Source organism: Macrobrachium nipponense, chromosome 1 (genome assembly GCF_015104395.2).
Source record: "Macrobrachium nipponense isolate FS-2020 chromosome 1, ASM1510439v2, whole genome shotgun sequence".
In the NCBI taxonomy this organism is placed as follows: domain Eukaryota; kingdom Metazoa; phylum Arthropoda; class Malacostraca; order Decapoda; family Palaemonidae; genus Macrobrachium; species Macrobrachium nipponense.
The window spans coordinates 105,622,152-105,636,022 of NC_087200.1; the positions used below are offsets into that span (position 1 = coordinate 105,622,152).

Here is a 13,871-nt window from a genome sequence, read left to right on the forward strand (position 1 = left end):
AGAAATGAGATACTTAGGTGGATAAAGGGGGTCGACCAAGATGGTGGAAATGTCAAAGAAAGTGCAGGAGGGGAGGCAAAAATGGTAAAAACACCTGTTGAGGAGAGATGAGGACCATGCTGGGAGACATACTATGGGGATGGAGGTTCAAGGAAGAGGAGGGAGACCAAGAAAGATATGGAAGGACTGTGTGAGAGGAGACTTCCATGAGAAGGGAATAGAGACAGAAGTGAATAGACAGAAGGGCAGGATAGAAATAGATTGTTATGGCTCATCCAGAATGTTGATCCCATATAAAAATGGGAACCAGCTGAGAAGAGGTGGTGATGAACCGAGGGCCTACAAAGGAGCTCTGGATTTTTCTCCTTAGCTGCCTAGCAGTAATGGTCAGTTTTGCTTCAACCACTTTCTTCCCTATATTAAAGGTCCTAGGGATACCAGGACTTGCCTTCCCCACCTTGCGGGGGTCCCAGTACCTGCCCCCCACCCACCTCCCTACTTGTGGAGGTTCTGTATTGTCCAAGGTTTCACTCCAGTCTATTAGCAAATTTAACCAGTCCTTAGGAATGAAAAGGAATGGAATATGTGATTTGGGCATAAAGCAAAGCACTGGGACCTAATGTGTCATTCAGTACTATGATAATGAAATTTAAAATATGTTAAATGGAAATTATTAAATAAGGAGTTCAATATTTCCATTTTCATTTGTTACCACAGCACTGAATGACCCTTTGGGTCCAAGTGCTTGGCATTATGCCTAAATCACATATCCCATTCCTTTCCATTCCTGAAGACGTGAAATTAGCCAAGGGCTTGACATGTAGCACCAATTTATGGGTAATATAAGTTGTTCGTCAAGTCATTCACTGATTAATGAAATTAACTTAAATTATTGTGGATATAAATTTACAACTTTCACATTCTATTGAACAAAGCACTAGGACCCAAAGGGTCATTCAGAGCTATGATAGTGTGAATTGAAATGTTCAATATGGGGGAAAAAAAAAAAAAAAAAAAAAAAAAAAAAAAAAAAAAATAGTACTATATTTCCATTTTTATTCGTTACCACAGCACTGAATGGCCCATTGGGTCCAAGTGCTTGGCTTTAAGCCTAATGCACATATCCCATTCATTTCCATTCCTGAAGACTGGTGAAATTAGCCAAGGGCTTGACAAGTCACACTGATTTTTGGGTAATATAGGGTGTCCATAAAGTCATTCCCTGATTAATAAAATTAACTTTAAAATTGTGGATTTGACTGTGCAACTTTCACACATTTGAGCAATTACTAAAGTTTTTGTTTGCCTATAGATGCCCCTGTGATCACTATCTGCCAGCTGATTCAAGAATAGCAGAAATGGTGTCATTGCAGAACAAATCCTAGTGTGTGTTATGGTACCACAAAACAAAATAACCTGTTGCAGTTCAACGCAATTTCAGAAATTATCATCAAGATCCACCAGACATTAAGAGCATTAGATCAATATAAAAAGTTCAGAGACTATTCCAGTGTTGAAGACCATTAGAGAAGTGGTAGACCCAGTGTGAGTGACGCATCCATTGTTGTGCAAGACTCCTTCCAGTGCAGTTCTAGAAAATTGGTTCGTCTTGCTTCGACTGAACTACGGATGCCTCAGAGCACAATGCGTAGTGTTACCCAACCGCCTACACCTGCACGCATACAAGGTTCAACTTTTACAAGAATTAAAGCCAAATTAACCTCAACATGAAGCATTTGCTACAGAGATCTTAGTCACATTGACAAAGAATGATTATCTTGAGCAAGTAGTTTTTTCTTCTGATAAAGTTACCTTTTATACACGTTGCAAGGTTAGTAGGCATAATGTACGGATTTGGGGATCAGAACACCCACGTTGCAATTTAACATTACCGCCCCAAAGTGAATGTTTAGTGTGATCTATTGCACTACAGGGTTATTGGACCTTTTTTCTTTGTTGAACCCACCATATCAGTAATCTTTTATCTGGACATTCTGGAGCATTATGCTGCACCTCAATTAGAAGTGTTTCAGCCAAGGGTACCGTTTCGGCAAGATGGACGCCTCTACACTGGGGTTTGGTTATTTTTAACTTTCTGGATGCAACCTTCCCCAACTGCTGGATTGGGGGAGAGAGCCCGACAGAATGGCCACCATGTTCACCACACATTACCCCTCTATCATTTCTTATGGGTTTATACCAAGGATAAAGTGTGCAGTAGACCAGTACCTATTGCCGAGACCTTTAAAGCAAGGATGACAGCATCTCTAGCAATGGTAACTATAGAGATATTGGAGAATACCTAGTGCGAGATAGAATTTCCCAAAAGACATATTCCAGGCAACAAAAGGGGCACCTGTTGAAATTTATTAGAAAAGTAGAATAAAACTTTAATCATTGTTGAAATTTAAGATATTAAACCTCTACCCAGCATGGTTTGTGTATAATAATGTCTGAAATCCAGGAGAGACAGAACACCCTGTATTTCAAACTGGCGGCTACAATTCTCAAACAGGCAATGTTTGAGACTTGAGACTTTCATTCTGCAATCTGCTTGGACACTATCACCCATCTGGATGCCCCCACCCTCCCTCTTTACCCTACACTTTCCCTATTGCATGGAAGGAAAGGGCTCTGTTGTCAGTACATTTCTTTTAGTCTTTTTTTTCTAAGAATTTTAAAACCTTTCCAATACACAAATGTAGACATAGGTTTAAACAGTAAAAAACTTTAGTGACAACAGGTAATTTTCCTTCGATTTCCCTCGCCCAACCCCCAAATGTCCCCTCATTCCCCTGCCTCACCCTGTGAGACAAGAGGGCTCCTTTTGTCATTTAGTCAATTTACTCCAATTTTTTTCTTTTTTCCCAAGATTTACGAAAGCACTGAAGGAAAAAAATAGACAGGATATCTATCACTCCCGGTTCTGCTCTAAATATTGACAGAATTGGTCCCAAAGGATATCAAATTGTATAAGATGAGTTTATGAAGAACTACTAAGTATTTATGCATTAACAGGGTAGTGTTCCATAAAATTTTACAGCTCTAGTAGTAGTACTACTGACTTTCTACACTTACACAGTTCAATTAGTCTGCAATTGCACCTATATTGCAAAGTAAAATTATGGGTACCGTAAAACAAACTTCTTGAAAAGGAGCAAATTCAATTCAGATGTCCAAAAAATTAACATCTTTTAAAATTTACAAAACTATAGATGCATTTCAATTAATGTGTATAAATGAAACTGCAAATATACTAGACTTTCTGGCATGATCCATCTCAATTAAGTGGGCCAAGACAATTGCTAAATATTTCAGAAATTACAGAAATTCAATCTAGCAGCAAATAATAGAGTAACCATGACCATAACACTAAATGGTCTGCACAGCCAGTTGAGGAGTTGTTTGACAAAACAGATCACCCACTCATAAAAATTTGAATTCTTACCAAATTCCACAAGCATTACCAGGAACCTAACTTTCTAAGCCTCTAGGTTTAGACTACTGTAAGATGTCCTCCATGATGGAGAGTTTCATTTTTTTACTTCCACACAGACACACAACTCATTTTCCATTCAATAAATCATAATCAGGCCAACATGTAATCATGTTCCAACCAGGGAATACTATACCGTGGGGTTTCACACAACTCAAAGTATCACCAGTAACAGTCACAAATGAACAAAGTAAAATAAAAATAAATAAAAGAAAATTATGAAAGCTATAAAAGAACAAAGTATATTCTCATAATATGCAATCTCGCATATCATGCGACCCCCAAATTTTCACTATAAAAATGATATCACTTATCTCACGTATCATGTGAATTAAATTTATGAGACCAAAATTTAATAGGCTAACCTCTTTCCTCCTCTTAATCTATTCCATTTTTTTTAAGGCTAACTCCTTTTCCTCCATCTCTTAATCTATCCCATCTTCAAGTTAAGTTTAAAAAAGTGAAAGAGAATGCCAGAAGTATCTGTAGTAATGATATGTTTGGAAAAAACACAGCCAGAAGCAGCCGATTTGCTATGAACAACCAATCCGGTAACAGCCTTTTTCCTTGCATTTCAACCATCGTACAATAGTAAAAAATTACCAGGGTTAGGTTAGGTTAAGGAGAATAGGACTGATATATTTTTACATTACAGGTAGTAGTAGTAGACTTACCGCAATTGGTTATGACCAACCAGTCACAAGTCTATTAGGACGTAAGTCGGCCCATGTTATACTTCTATTATACTTGCCTAGCCTACACTAGGGTAATCAGTACCATCTTAACATATAGGTTAGACTAGCCTATACAATACAGCATACTTTATACATATATGGCATAGTAATTATAAATTACAGCTAATTCTCTATGTTCAATGCACATTGGCTTCTTATGATAATTCAGTACAAAGTGAAACTGAATAACATTAAACAAGTTAGCCACGCATATACGATGATATCGTGGTACATATAGATATACGAATACAGTAGCCTCGCCTTCAGTATACAGTTATACTACATATAAGATATAATTTAGTAATTTATTGATATAAGCCAATTTTGATTGTTCAATGCCTTCAGACTGACATATCAGTAGAAAAAATAATGAACAGTAAACGGGAATCAGATTCAGACAGACATCGGCATACCTAATTGAGCAATCGCTGAATATGCATCTTTTCTGTGATTCTTTTAAAAAGGTATACATTATAGTATCCAATAAAAATGTATGTATTCTCTTATTATATCAAAATACTAAAAAAGCTGTCAGTCTTTTGGATTAGAAATCAGCTGATGGCAAATAAGAGTATTTCTCAGTTTTAACTCAATTCGGAGCGAATTGCCTTTCTTCTAGTTGGCGTAAAATATCAAGATAGTTTACGTATATAAGACAAGGTAATTTGTCATTTTACTATGTGTTTTTAAGTAGAAATATGAAATGAAGTCTTGTTTACTAAAGTATTTTTTTTTGTTAACAAATTGGGTTGTGGGCATGTTTATGTAAAAATATATGATTCCGTTGGCTATTTTCACTTTATTGTACCGTAGTACGAACCTTTACCATTACGTTACTCAACTTTTATCGGCGTGAAAACAGTAAATTTGTTCTTTCAAGAACAGAAGTTTTGATTAAAATAATTTTATTTTATTTTTTAGGTTTATGCTTGATTTCGTAAGTTCACTGGAGTTCCATCTTTGTTGCCAATGCATGATAATAGTACTACATGGATGAGACTCGCAAACTTCGGTATAGTGCCTTCAAACTACCATAAACAGAAGGAGAGAAATTTGTTTTAATCCAAATTATTGGGCATGAAAAGAACATAGTTTTCACTCCAATTAAAGATAAATACGTAAAGCTCGTAGTATTCTTACTAGATTAAGTGAAACTATCGAACGGAATTGTTTATTTTTGTTTGCATAATAAACATGCCCTCAGCGCCATCTACGAACCAAAAAAAACTAAATTTTGTTCATAAATGATAAGTTTTTAAGAGATTTCCACTTGAAAACACTTTTGTATGACTTAAAATAACCTTGTCTCATAAATAAAGTAAATAAGAGTTCCATTTGCGCTAACTAGAAGCAAGAAAGTCGCTCTGATTTGAGTTCAGCACAGCAAAACAAACACTCGCAATTGCCCTCAGCCAATTTTCAAACCTGATTGCTATGTTTGTATTTTATATTACAAACAAATTGTAATAAGAAAATACATATATTATTGGATGCAGTGAAGTAAAACAAAATTTTAAAAGATCCATGAAAAAGATGCATATCCATTATTTTTTAATTTAATCATACGATACTAATATATGATTATAACATGCTCTAATTTTATCTCATAAGAGGCTTCAAAAGTCGCATGATATGAGTATATACAGTACTTGCGTAGTCTACACTAGGGTAATCGGTACCATATTTATATATAGGGTAGCCTAGCCTAAACTACACAGCATACTTTATGCATATATATGGTATACTAATGATAATTTCAGCTAATTCTGTAGGTTCAATGCACATAGGCTTATGATGATTCAGTACAAAGAAATTGAACAACATTTAACAAGTTACCGTCGCCTATACGAAGATGATATTGTGGTATATATACGAATAAAGTAGCCTAGCCTTCAGTATACTACATAATATAATTTAGTAATTTATTAATAAAAGCAAATTTTGGAGTTTCAATGACTTCTGACTGAGAGGGAAAAAAAAAAAAAAACTAAACTGGAATCCGATTCGGACCGACATCGGCATACCTAATTGAGCGATGTCAGGCTGCTGATGGCTACGTATATTTACACAATGAATATGCACCTCTTCTGATTATTTTTAAAAAGTTATACATTACAATATCCAATAATATTGCTTGTATTCTCATTATTGTATGAAAATACTAACAAAGTGGCCGGTGTTTTATTTGTTAATCAGCTGATGGCTAGTAGTTTATTTCTCCGTATTAAACTCAATTCGGGGCGAATTCCCTTCTAGTTTGCATAAAATATCTAGATACTCTATTTATACGAGACTAATTTGTCATTACATGAGGTGTTTTTAAGTCTAAATATTAATTACTAAGTCTCGTAAACTAAAGTATTTCATTTGTTAACAGATTGCATTGTGGGCATGTTATTGTGTAAAAATATTAAGAGATTCTGTTCACTATTTTCACTTAATTTTCATTGTAGTACTAACTTTACTGGCAAGTTACTTATCTTTTATTGGCGTGAAAAAAACAGTAAATTGTTCTCTCAAGACCTGAAGTTTTGATTTAAAATAATTTTCTCTCAATTTTATCTACCTGTGTTTGATGGCATAAGTTTACTGGAGTTATAGCCTTACTCGCTATGGATAAAAGATCAGAAAGGGCATATACTGCTAAATTTAATCTAAGTTTTAGCTAAAGTTGATAAAATGTTGATACGGTAACTTATCATGCATTGGTAACGTGGATGAAACTTTCGCAAACTTCAGTATCGTACCATCACTCTCTTAATAAACAAAATTTTAGAGAAACTATAGTTTTAATCAAAACTATTGGGCATGAAAAGAACATTTTACGGTTTTCACTCCAATAAAAGATAAATACATAAAGCTCGTAGTATTCTGATGAGAGAGTGAAAATATCTAACTGAACGTTGATTTTTCACGCAATAAACATATCCACAGTGCCTTCTACTAACGAAAAAATAACTAAATTTTGTTCATAAACGTTAAGTTTTTAAGTGATATTTTCACTTGAAAACAATAACTTAAAATAACCTTGTCTCGTATAAATAAATTATCTTTAAGATTCATTTGTGCTAGCTAGAGGCAAGAAAGTTGCTCCGATTTGAGTTCAACACAGCAAACACAAACTAACCCACAATCGCCCGCAGCGGTTTTCAAACCAAAACCAAGATTGCTATGTTTGTATTTTATAATACAAATAGTAATATGAAAATACATATATTGTTGGATGGAGTGAAGTAAAACAGCTTTTTAAAACATCCATGGAAAAGATGCATATCCATCATGTTTGTATTGTATCATACAATACTAATATGACCATTACCTACGTACTCTAATTTTATATCTCGTGTAAGATGAGACTCCTTTAAAATCTGCTCCAAAATTAGGGTTTCAAAAGACGCATGATATGCCAGTATATACGGTAATCAAATTCACAACTAGTATCAAATTTATACTGTCTTCAGTATCTCAAGTCTCCAATAAAATTCAATTTAATGATGTGCAGTGAAGAGATTCTCACCATGAATTATGAAGTCATTTCACTTTCACCAAGGACATGATCCCATCTACAGACACTGCATATGCAATATGTACGCACATAATCACTACTTTCACTGATGTCAAGGAATTAATCTTCAATACAATCAATACAATGTTACTCAACACATTAGTAAACATTACTACTACAGGATATGACTTTACATTACACTTTCATAAAAAGTTAAACTGCCATGAACTGCTGAAAAAGTCAAGGCAGAAACAGGAAGAGTCCAAGAAAGAATATACTTTCCTAGAACACTATAAAAACCTGCATATACTTTCCTAGAACACCATAAAAACCTAAAGAATGCTGGAAACCCACTGACAAGCAACAATTAGTATGACTGCCAACAGGGCTGGTAACTCCTGGAAACCCACTGACAAGCAACAATTAGTATGACTGCCAACAGGGCTGGTAACTCCAACAAAATCGGGTCAGCTAAAAACCCTGTTTTCAGGGTCCTTGACTGATTCAATACTTTCAACAACAAATTTTAACAAACTCTGCTTATTCCCAGCAGCTGCTGTTGGTTTTTATAATTTCAAAGTGTTTCTCATGCTCAATCAATGGCAAGCTTCTTCATTCATTCAGGCACATTCATTCATGCATAAGTTGTACGAATGCCCTTTTAGGGAGTGGAAATTTAATACTAAATAGAGTCCTAGCACTGGAACCTACAAGGTCATTCAGTACTGAAAGTGAAATGGAGACTAAGGAGATTTGAAAGGTGTAACAGGAGGAAAAACCAAGCAGTTACACTGAAATAATCGTTACAAGAGGGTAGAAACAGAATACTATTAGGAAGAGTGAATATGAAGAGATAGCATAAAAGGAATGAAAGGGGTTGTAGCTAGAAGTTTAATGGGAAAAGCTAAGAACCTTAAGTACTGCCTGCATAGCACCATATAAAGTGCACTGACAGCAATACACTCCTATGAGTACAGCCCTTTGAGGAAATGTCCTTAACTGCTCAACACACCCATCCATGCTTGGGACATCGGGCACAATCACTACTAACAAATTTTAATTTTTACCAACCCATCCATGCTTGGGACATATAAGGCACAGTGACTGCTAAGTAACAAATTTTATTTATATTCTAGTGTCCAAGAAAAATTCTTCGTACTTTTCAACACTTCATACTACAATCCTCCAAAGCTACATGGACCAAATACTTCAATCTGCTAAATCTTCCTTGCCCACACACCAATCTACACCACTTTTCTTTTTCAGAAGTCAAAGGATATCCCTGATATCAATACCATATAGCACCCCCTCAGCTTCAATAGTTCTTCCCTCTCCCTGGCTCAAATATTCTGTTCCCATTTATGCATTCCTTAAGCTGCACACCCATACCACTTCATTCCTACTCCACTCCCCTGGAATATTCCTGAAGCAGAGTCAATGGAAATCTTATCACCAAGCATCCCTCTATTTCCTGCAAAATTGAAACTAACCTGCTCCCTTAACATTGAGAAAATGCAAATACCAGTTAATAAAATTCAAACAACATGCATACACATGAGAAGTCTTACTGAACTAAAAATATACACCTAGGTTTGATAGTGATGTCACCACTGTCAGACCTACAGGTCTTCACTTAAATCAATCAGCCACAAGGAAAAAAGTTAAGTTTTCCTTGTGGCTGATTAAGTGGAAAAGACCAGTAGGTCTGAGAGTGGTGACATCACTATCAAACCTAGGTAGGTTTTTACTACAGTAAAACTTCTCATGTGTATGCAAAAATCTAATATAAATTTAAGCTAACTATTCTTTCATCAGTTTGTTGTTACTGAAGGCACTTTCATCAGAAATTATTTTTTGCATGTCCACACTTGCCAGAAAAAAAAGCATGGTACTGAGGTTTTGTTAACATTACAGGTATATTACCTGACAAGCAATTTGTAGCTGCCTTCATTTCAAGGTAACTATGGCTAATCTACTTAAATATACAGTTTAACACATTTTTCACCAGCATTAACATTTCTGTTAACTAATGAATCCATATCATACCAAATTGAGGCAGTGTCTGGATACTGTCAACAGTCCATATACATATTTTAATGGATTATTATCCTGTCCACTTCTAAGCTAGAAAAATACTCTAGCCAAATGAGAATTCAGAAATACAGTAAGCTAAAACAGGGCAAAGTAACAACTCCTAGGGCAGAAAATTTAAGGTTAATCTTGGCAAGATTTCACCTACTAATATTCACATCCATCCAGAAAAACTATTCATACAAGAACCAATACAACAAGAATATGTTAACAATTTTGACTATTCCATATGGTCCGACCGGTTTGCTTGTTCTATGGAGCTATACCTAGTTTCAATTAGACTCCTACATTGAGAATATTTGCATTACAAATTTATCTTTCATATTACAGCAGCCTAACATTTTATGGATTATACATTAGCAAATGTTTTAAAGCAACACCCACACCCCAGAAAAACAAAATGCTGAAACTAAGTTTTTCCTTTCTTATCGCTTTCCCTTGCAGGTCCAGTACATAAACACATTTCTTCCCAGCCAGCTGCCCTGACACTTAAGTCATACCAATTTCCCTCAAGATGTGTCTCACCAGGTGCCTTCAGTAGAAACATTTCTTGCATTGCTTTAAAAAATTTATTTCAGGAAGTGAACTTCCCTTTCATTGCATCATAGTCTAACTGCCAACTTTCAACTTTTAGCAAAACCAAATTGCCTACAAAATTTTCATGTATTAATCCATTTCAAATTTATTACATCAATGTATAAACATCCTGACCTCCGTTAATTAAGCATTTTGGTAACCCATTAGAACTACAAATACATGTTCACAAAAAAACTTACCAAAATCCACTTCGCGAAAAGTCAGTATTCTCCTTTCAAGTCTATTCACATCACTGACACAGATATAGTAGATGTAGTAAGTTTGATCCGTTACTATTCCACGAATACTTAAAATAGATGAGCAACTAGTAACCACAGAGAGAATTTCAAAGTAATGGCCTGTGAAGTCATCAGCATACACAGTAATGACACCCTGTAATATGGAAAGTTCTATTTTTATGGAATAATTTTTTTGACTAATCTGTTTTAATGACAAATCTCCAACTAAATAAGTTTTGAAAAACAAAACCAATCATAATCTTACCCTGTCTGCAACAAATATAACAGTTTCAAGATTCTTCAGAGTGATGAAACCAACTGAAGCCAGTGGAGACAGCAAACCAGTATGCAGCACCTGCCATTCAACTAACTGCGAGTCTGAAATTTTAAATTTCTTTAGAGATTTTATCAAAGATCAAATTAAATATCCTCATTCAACATTAAATACTGCAGCTCCAATGGAAGGGTGAACTATCTCAAGAGCCTCAATGTATTCAGTGTAGATAAGGACAATTACCTATGGTGAGGCCTAGATTAGATCAAAATTGTTCTAAGATTCAAGTTACACTACTCCGTCCTGATTGGCGGACCTCCCCTCTAACGGGCATACTTGACGGGCAAACCGTCAAATTGCCCGATGGGTCTTAGCAAAATGACCATGGTGGTGCCCGATGGCTTTAACTTCGACCCTGGCAGACGTACGTTAACCATATACATTTCTTTTACCGAGCCATTCTTTGCACCATATTCTCTTCTTTTTCCTCTTTTTCATCACACACAAAGAAATTATCATGCTACAATATCTTCTTCTTTGCGGTATGCACCACGTTTATCGTACCGCACTGAATACACTACTGGCATCGTCGGGCACGCCCACCTCTCCATCGCCTCACCTGCTTGGAGAACATTCATGGGTAAGCCCGCCAGAATTTACCCGTCAACCCCGGAGCACGCCGATCAGGCCCGCTCGTGTGGACAGGCCTTTACCCATAAGATTTATTAGCCTCCTAAAAACTTTAAATCTGACAAAAAGGCACTAAATCATGGACAGCAACCAGACTAGGATTGGTTGAATGTAACATGTCCTAACAGCATTGTTTAACTTTCCAGGTGCTTCGTGGTCCAAGTGAAAACTTAAATTGCCAAAATTTTTCCATCTAATTATCTTGTGTAGGGATGTACCCAAGTATTTGTATCAGTGGTATTGTTTGTATGGTGTTTTTACATTGCATGGAACCAGCGGTTATTCAGCAACGGGACCAACGGCTTTAAGAGACTTCCAAACCACGTCGAGAGAGAACTTTTATCACCAGAAATACACATCTCGAACCTCAATGGCATGCCCGAGAATCGAACTTATGGCCACCGAGGTGGCAGGTCAAGTCCATACCGATCACACCATTGAGGCACTTAGTATAGGAATTTAAAACCCAGGCTTCTTCAAATATACAGGCAGTCCCCAGTTCATCGAAATAGTAAAAACCAAGAAAGCCTTACTTTAAATACTTTGTATTGAAAACTACATGAAGTGCATTTTAAGAAACTGACTATTTTGACCTTATGGAGTCTTGCTTTTTCCGTCATATCAGCATCATAAGCATTGTAACCCTAGAGAACATGAGTCAAACCTGGAAATCATTTCTGACTAATATATTGAAAAGTGGCGTAACCTCCAAATGTTGTAAGCCGAAACCGTCGTAAGCCGGGGACTGCCTATATATATAATAAGGCCACCAAACACTATACAGTGGTCCCCCTGTATTCATGGGGGATGCATACCAGACCCCCACCCTTTGAATAGTTGGAATCCCTATAAAACCTCCCATTTTGTTAGTTAAAAATCAGGAAAAACCCACTAAATTTATAAACCTGTTTTTAATAGTGTTATCATAAAAAGTGCATTTTATGATTAAATTCATTAAAACAGGAAATTCTGGATATTTCTCAGAAAAATGCCACCAATATGCAAATTTCCTGCGAATAATGCAGGGAAAAGTTTGAGAAAAAGCTGCAAATGTGAGAGTCTGCAAATCCGAAGAATACGGATACGGGGGATCCACCGTCTATAGGGATATTGCATGTAGGTTCAATGTTAATCTTCAGGAAAAAAAAGATGGTTTCTTAATACAGTACAGTGTATTTAACAATTTATTATTCTAATTCTAATTTTAATTAACTATGGTTGTGTCTATCAGTAATGAGTCCTTGCCATTCTGTTGGAGTTGGGTACTATTAACGTGCAGTACAGGTACGAGTACAGGTAAGGCATAAGTGAATGGTGCAATAAGTTACTGTACTGTTACAGCTTTGAATTAGACATGCAGTTCATGTAAACATACTATATGACCTTTCAACTGTAACTTAATATACAATAACCAGAGAACAAGAACTATTTTAGTTTCAATATAAATTCTCCTAAATGACATTAGTATTGAGGTAACAGGTATCAGTAGTGGCTTAAAAAGTTGGTACTGGTATCAGCCATAAACTTTGTATCAGTGCATCCCTAATCTTATGACTGTTAAGAATGGTACAGAGTTCTGTAACATTAAATATAATGCATTCAGGAGTTCACAAATAGTACAGCTGCTGAAGTCACCTTAAATGGGTTTCAGATAAACATCATTTTTCACTTTAAAGAATTTTCCATAAAATCTTACAAATGGAATAGTAATAACCGTCAAATTAATCGTACATACTTTATACCAATAAAAAACACCACAACTTAATACAGTGGTACCTCGACATAAGAAAGGCTCAACTTATGAAAAACTCGAGATACGAAAGCAAGTACGAAAAATTTTACGGCTCTACATATGAAAAGTTTTCAAGATACGAAAGGTTTTTGCTGTAAAGTCCCGAGAATCGCCCGGACCACCGAGAACAATTTTAAAACTCCCGCGCCGCCAGCTGAGTAAACTCGCCACCATCCTCCCGCTCTCCCATTGGTTCCTGATGCTAGTCACCCCATAAGATCCTGTCCTCCTATTGGTCAGCATCTACCCCTTGTGCTTTACGTATTCTATTGGTAAAAGGATGCTGTAAATTGATAAACTTATTCATGCAACACATTTAATAGAAAAAAAAACATTAGGTAAAGATAGAATAAAGAATAGAAATGAATGGTTATTATAGTGTTTGGTAGTTTCAGTAGTTGACGAGATAATGAAAATTTATGGCTTACTGTGTAAAGTGATTGCTTGGCGATCGTTCAATACTCGTAAGTGCTG

At 35.9% G+C, this 13,871-nt stretch overlaps 1 protein-coding gene across 1 annotated transcript in view; it reads right to left on the minus strand.

Moving 5' to 3' along the window:
* LOC135219519 (uncharacterized) overlaps nt 1-13,871 on the minus strand; it is a 189,724-nt gene that overhangs the window by 97,589 nt on the left and 78,264 nt on the right. The window contains exons 10-11 of the mRNA XM_064256349.1: nt 10,907-11,019; nt 10,603-10,795 (exon numbers count right to left, since the gene is read on the minus strand). Of these exons, the coding sequence (XP_064112419.1) occupies nt 10,603-10,795; nt 10,907-11,019 (306 nt within the window). The remainder of the gene's footprint in view (nt 1-10,602; nt 10,796-10,906; nt 11,020-13,871) is intronic.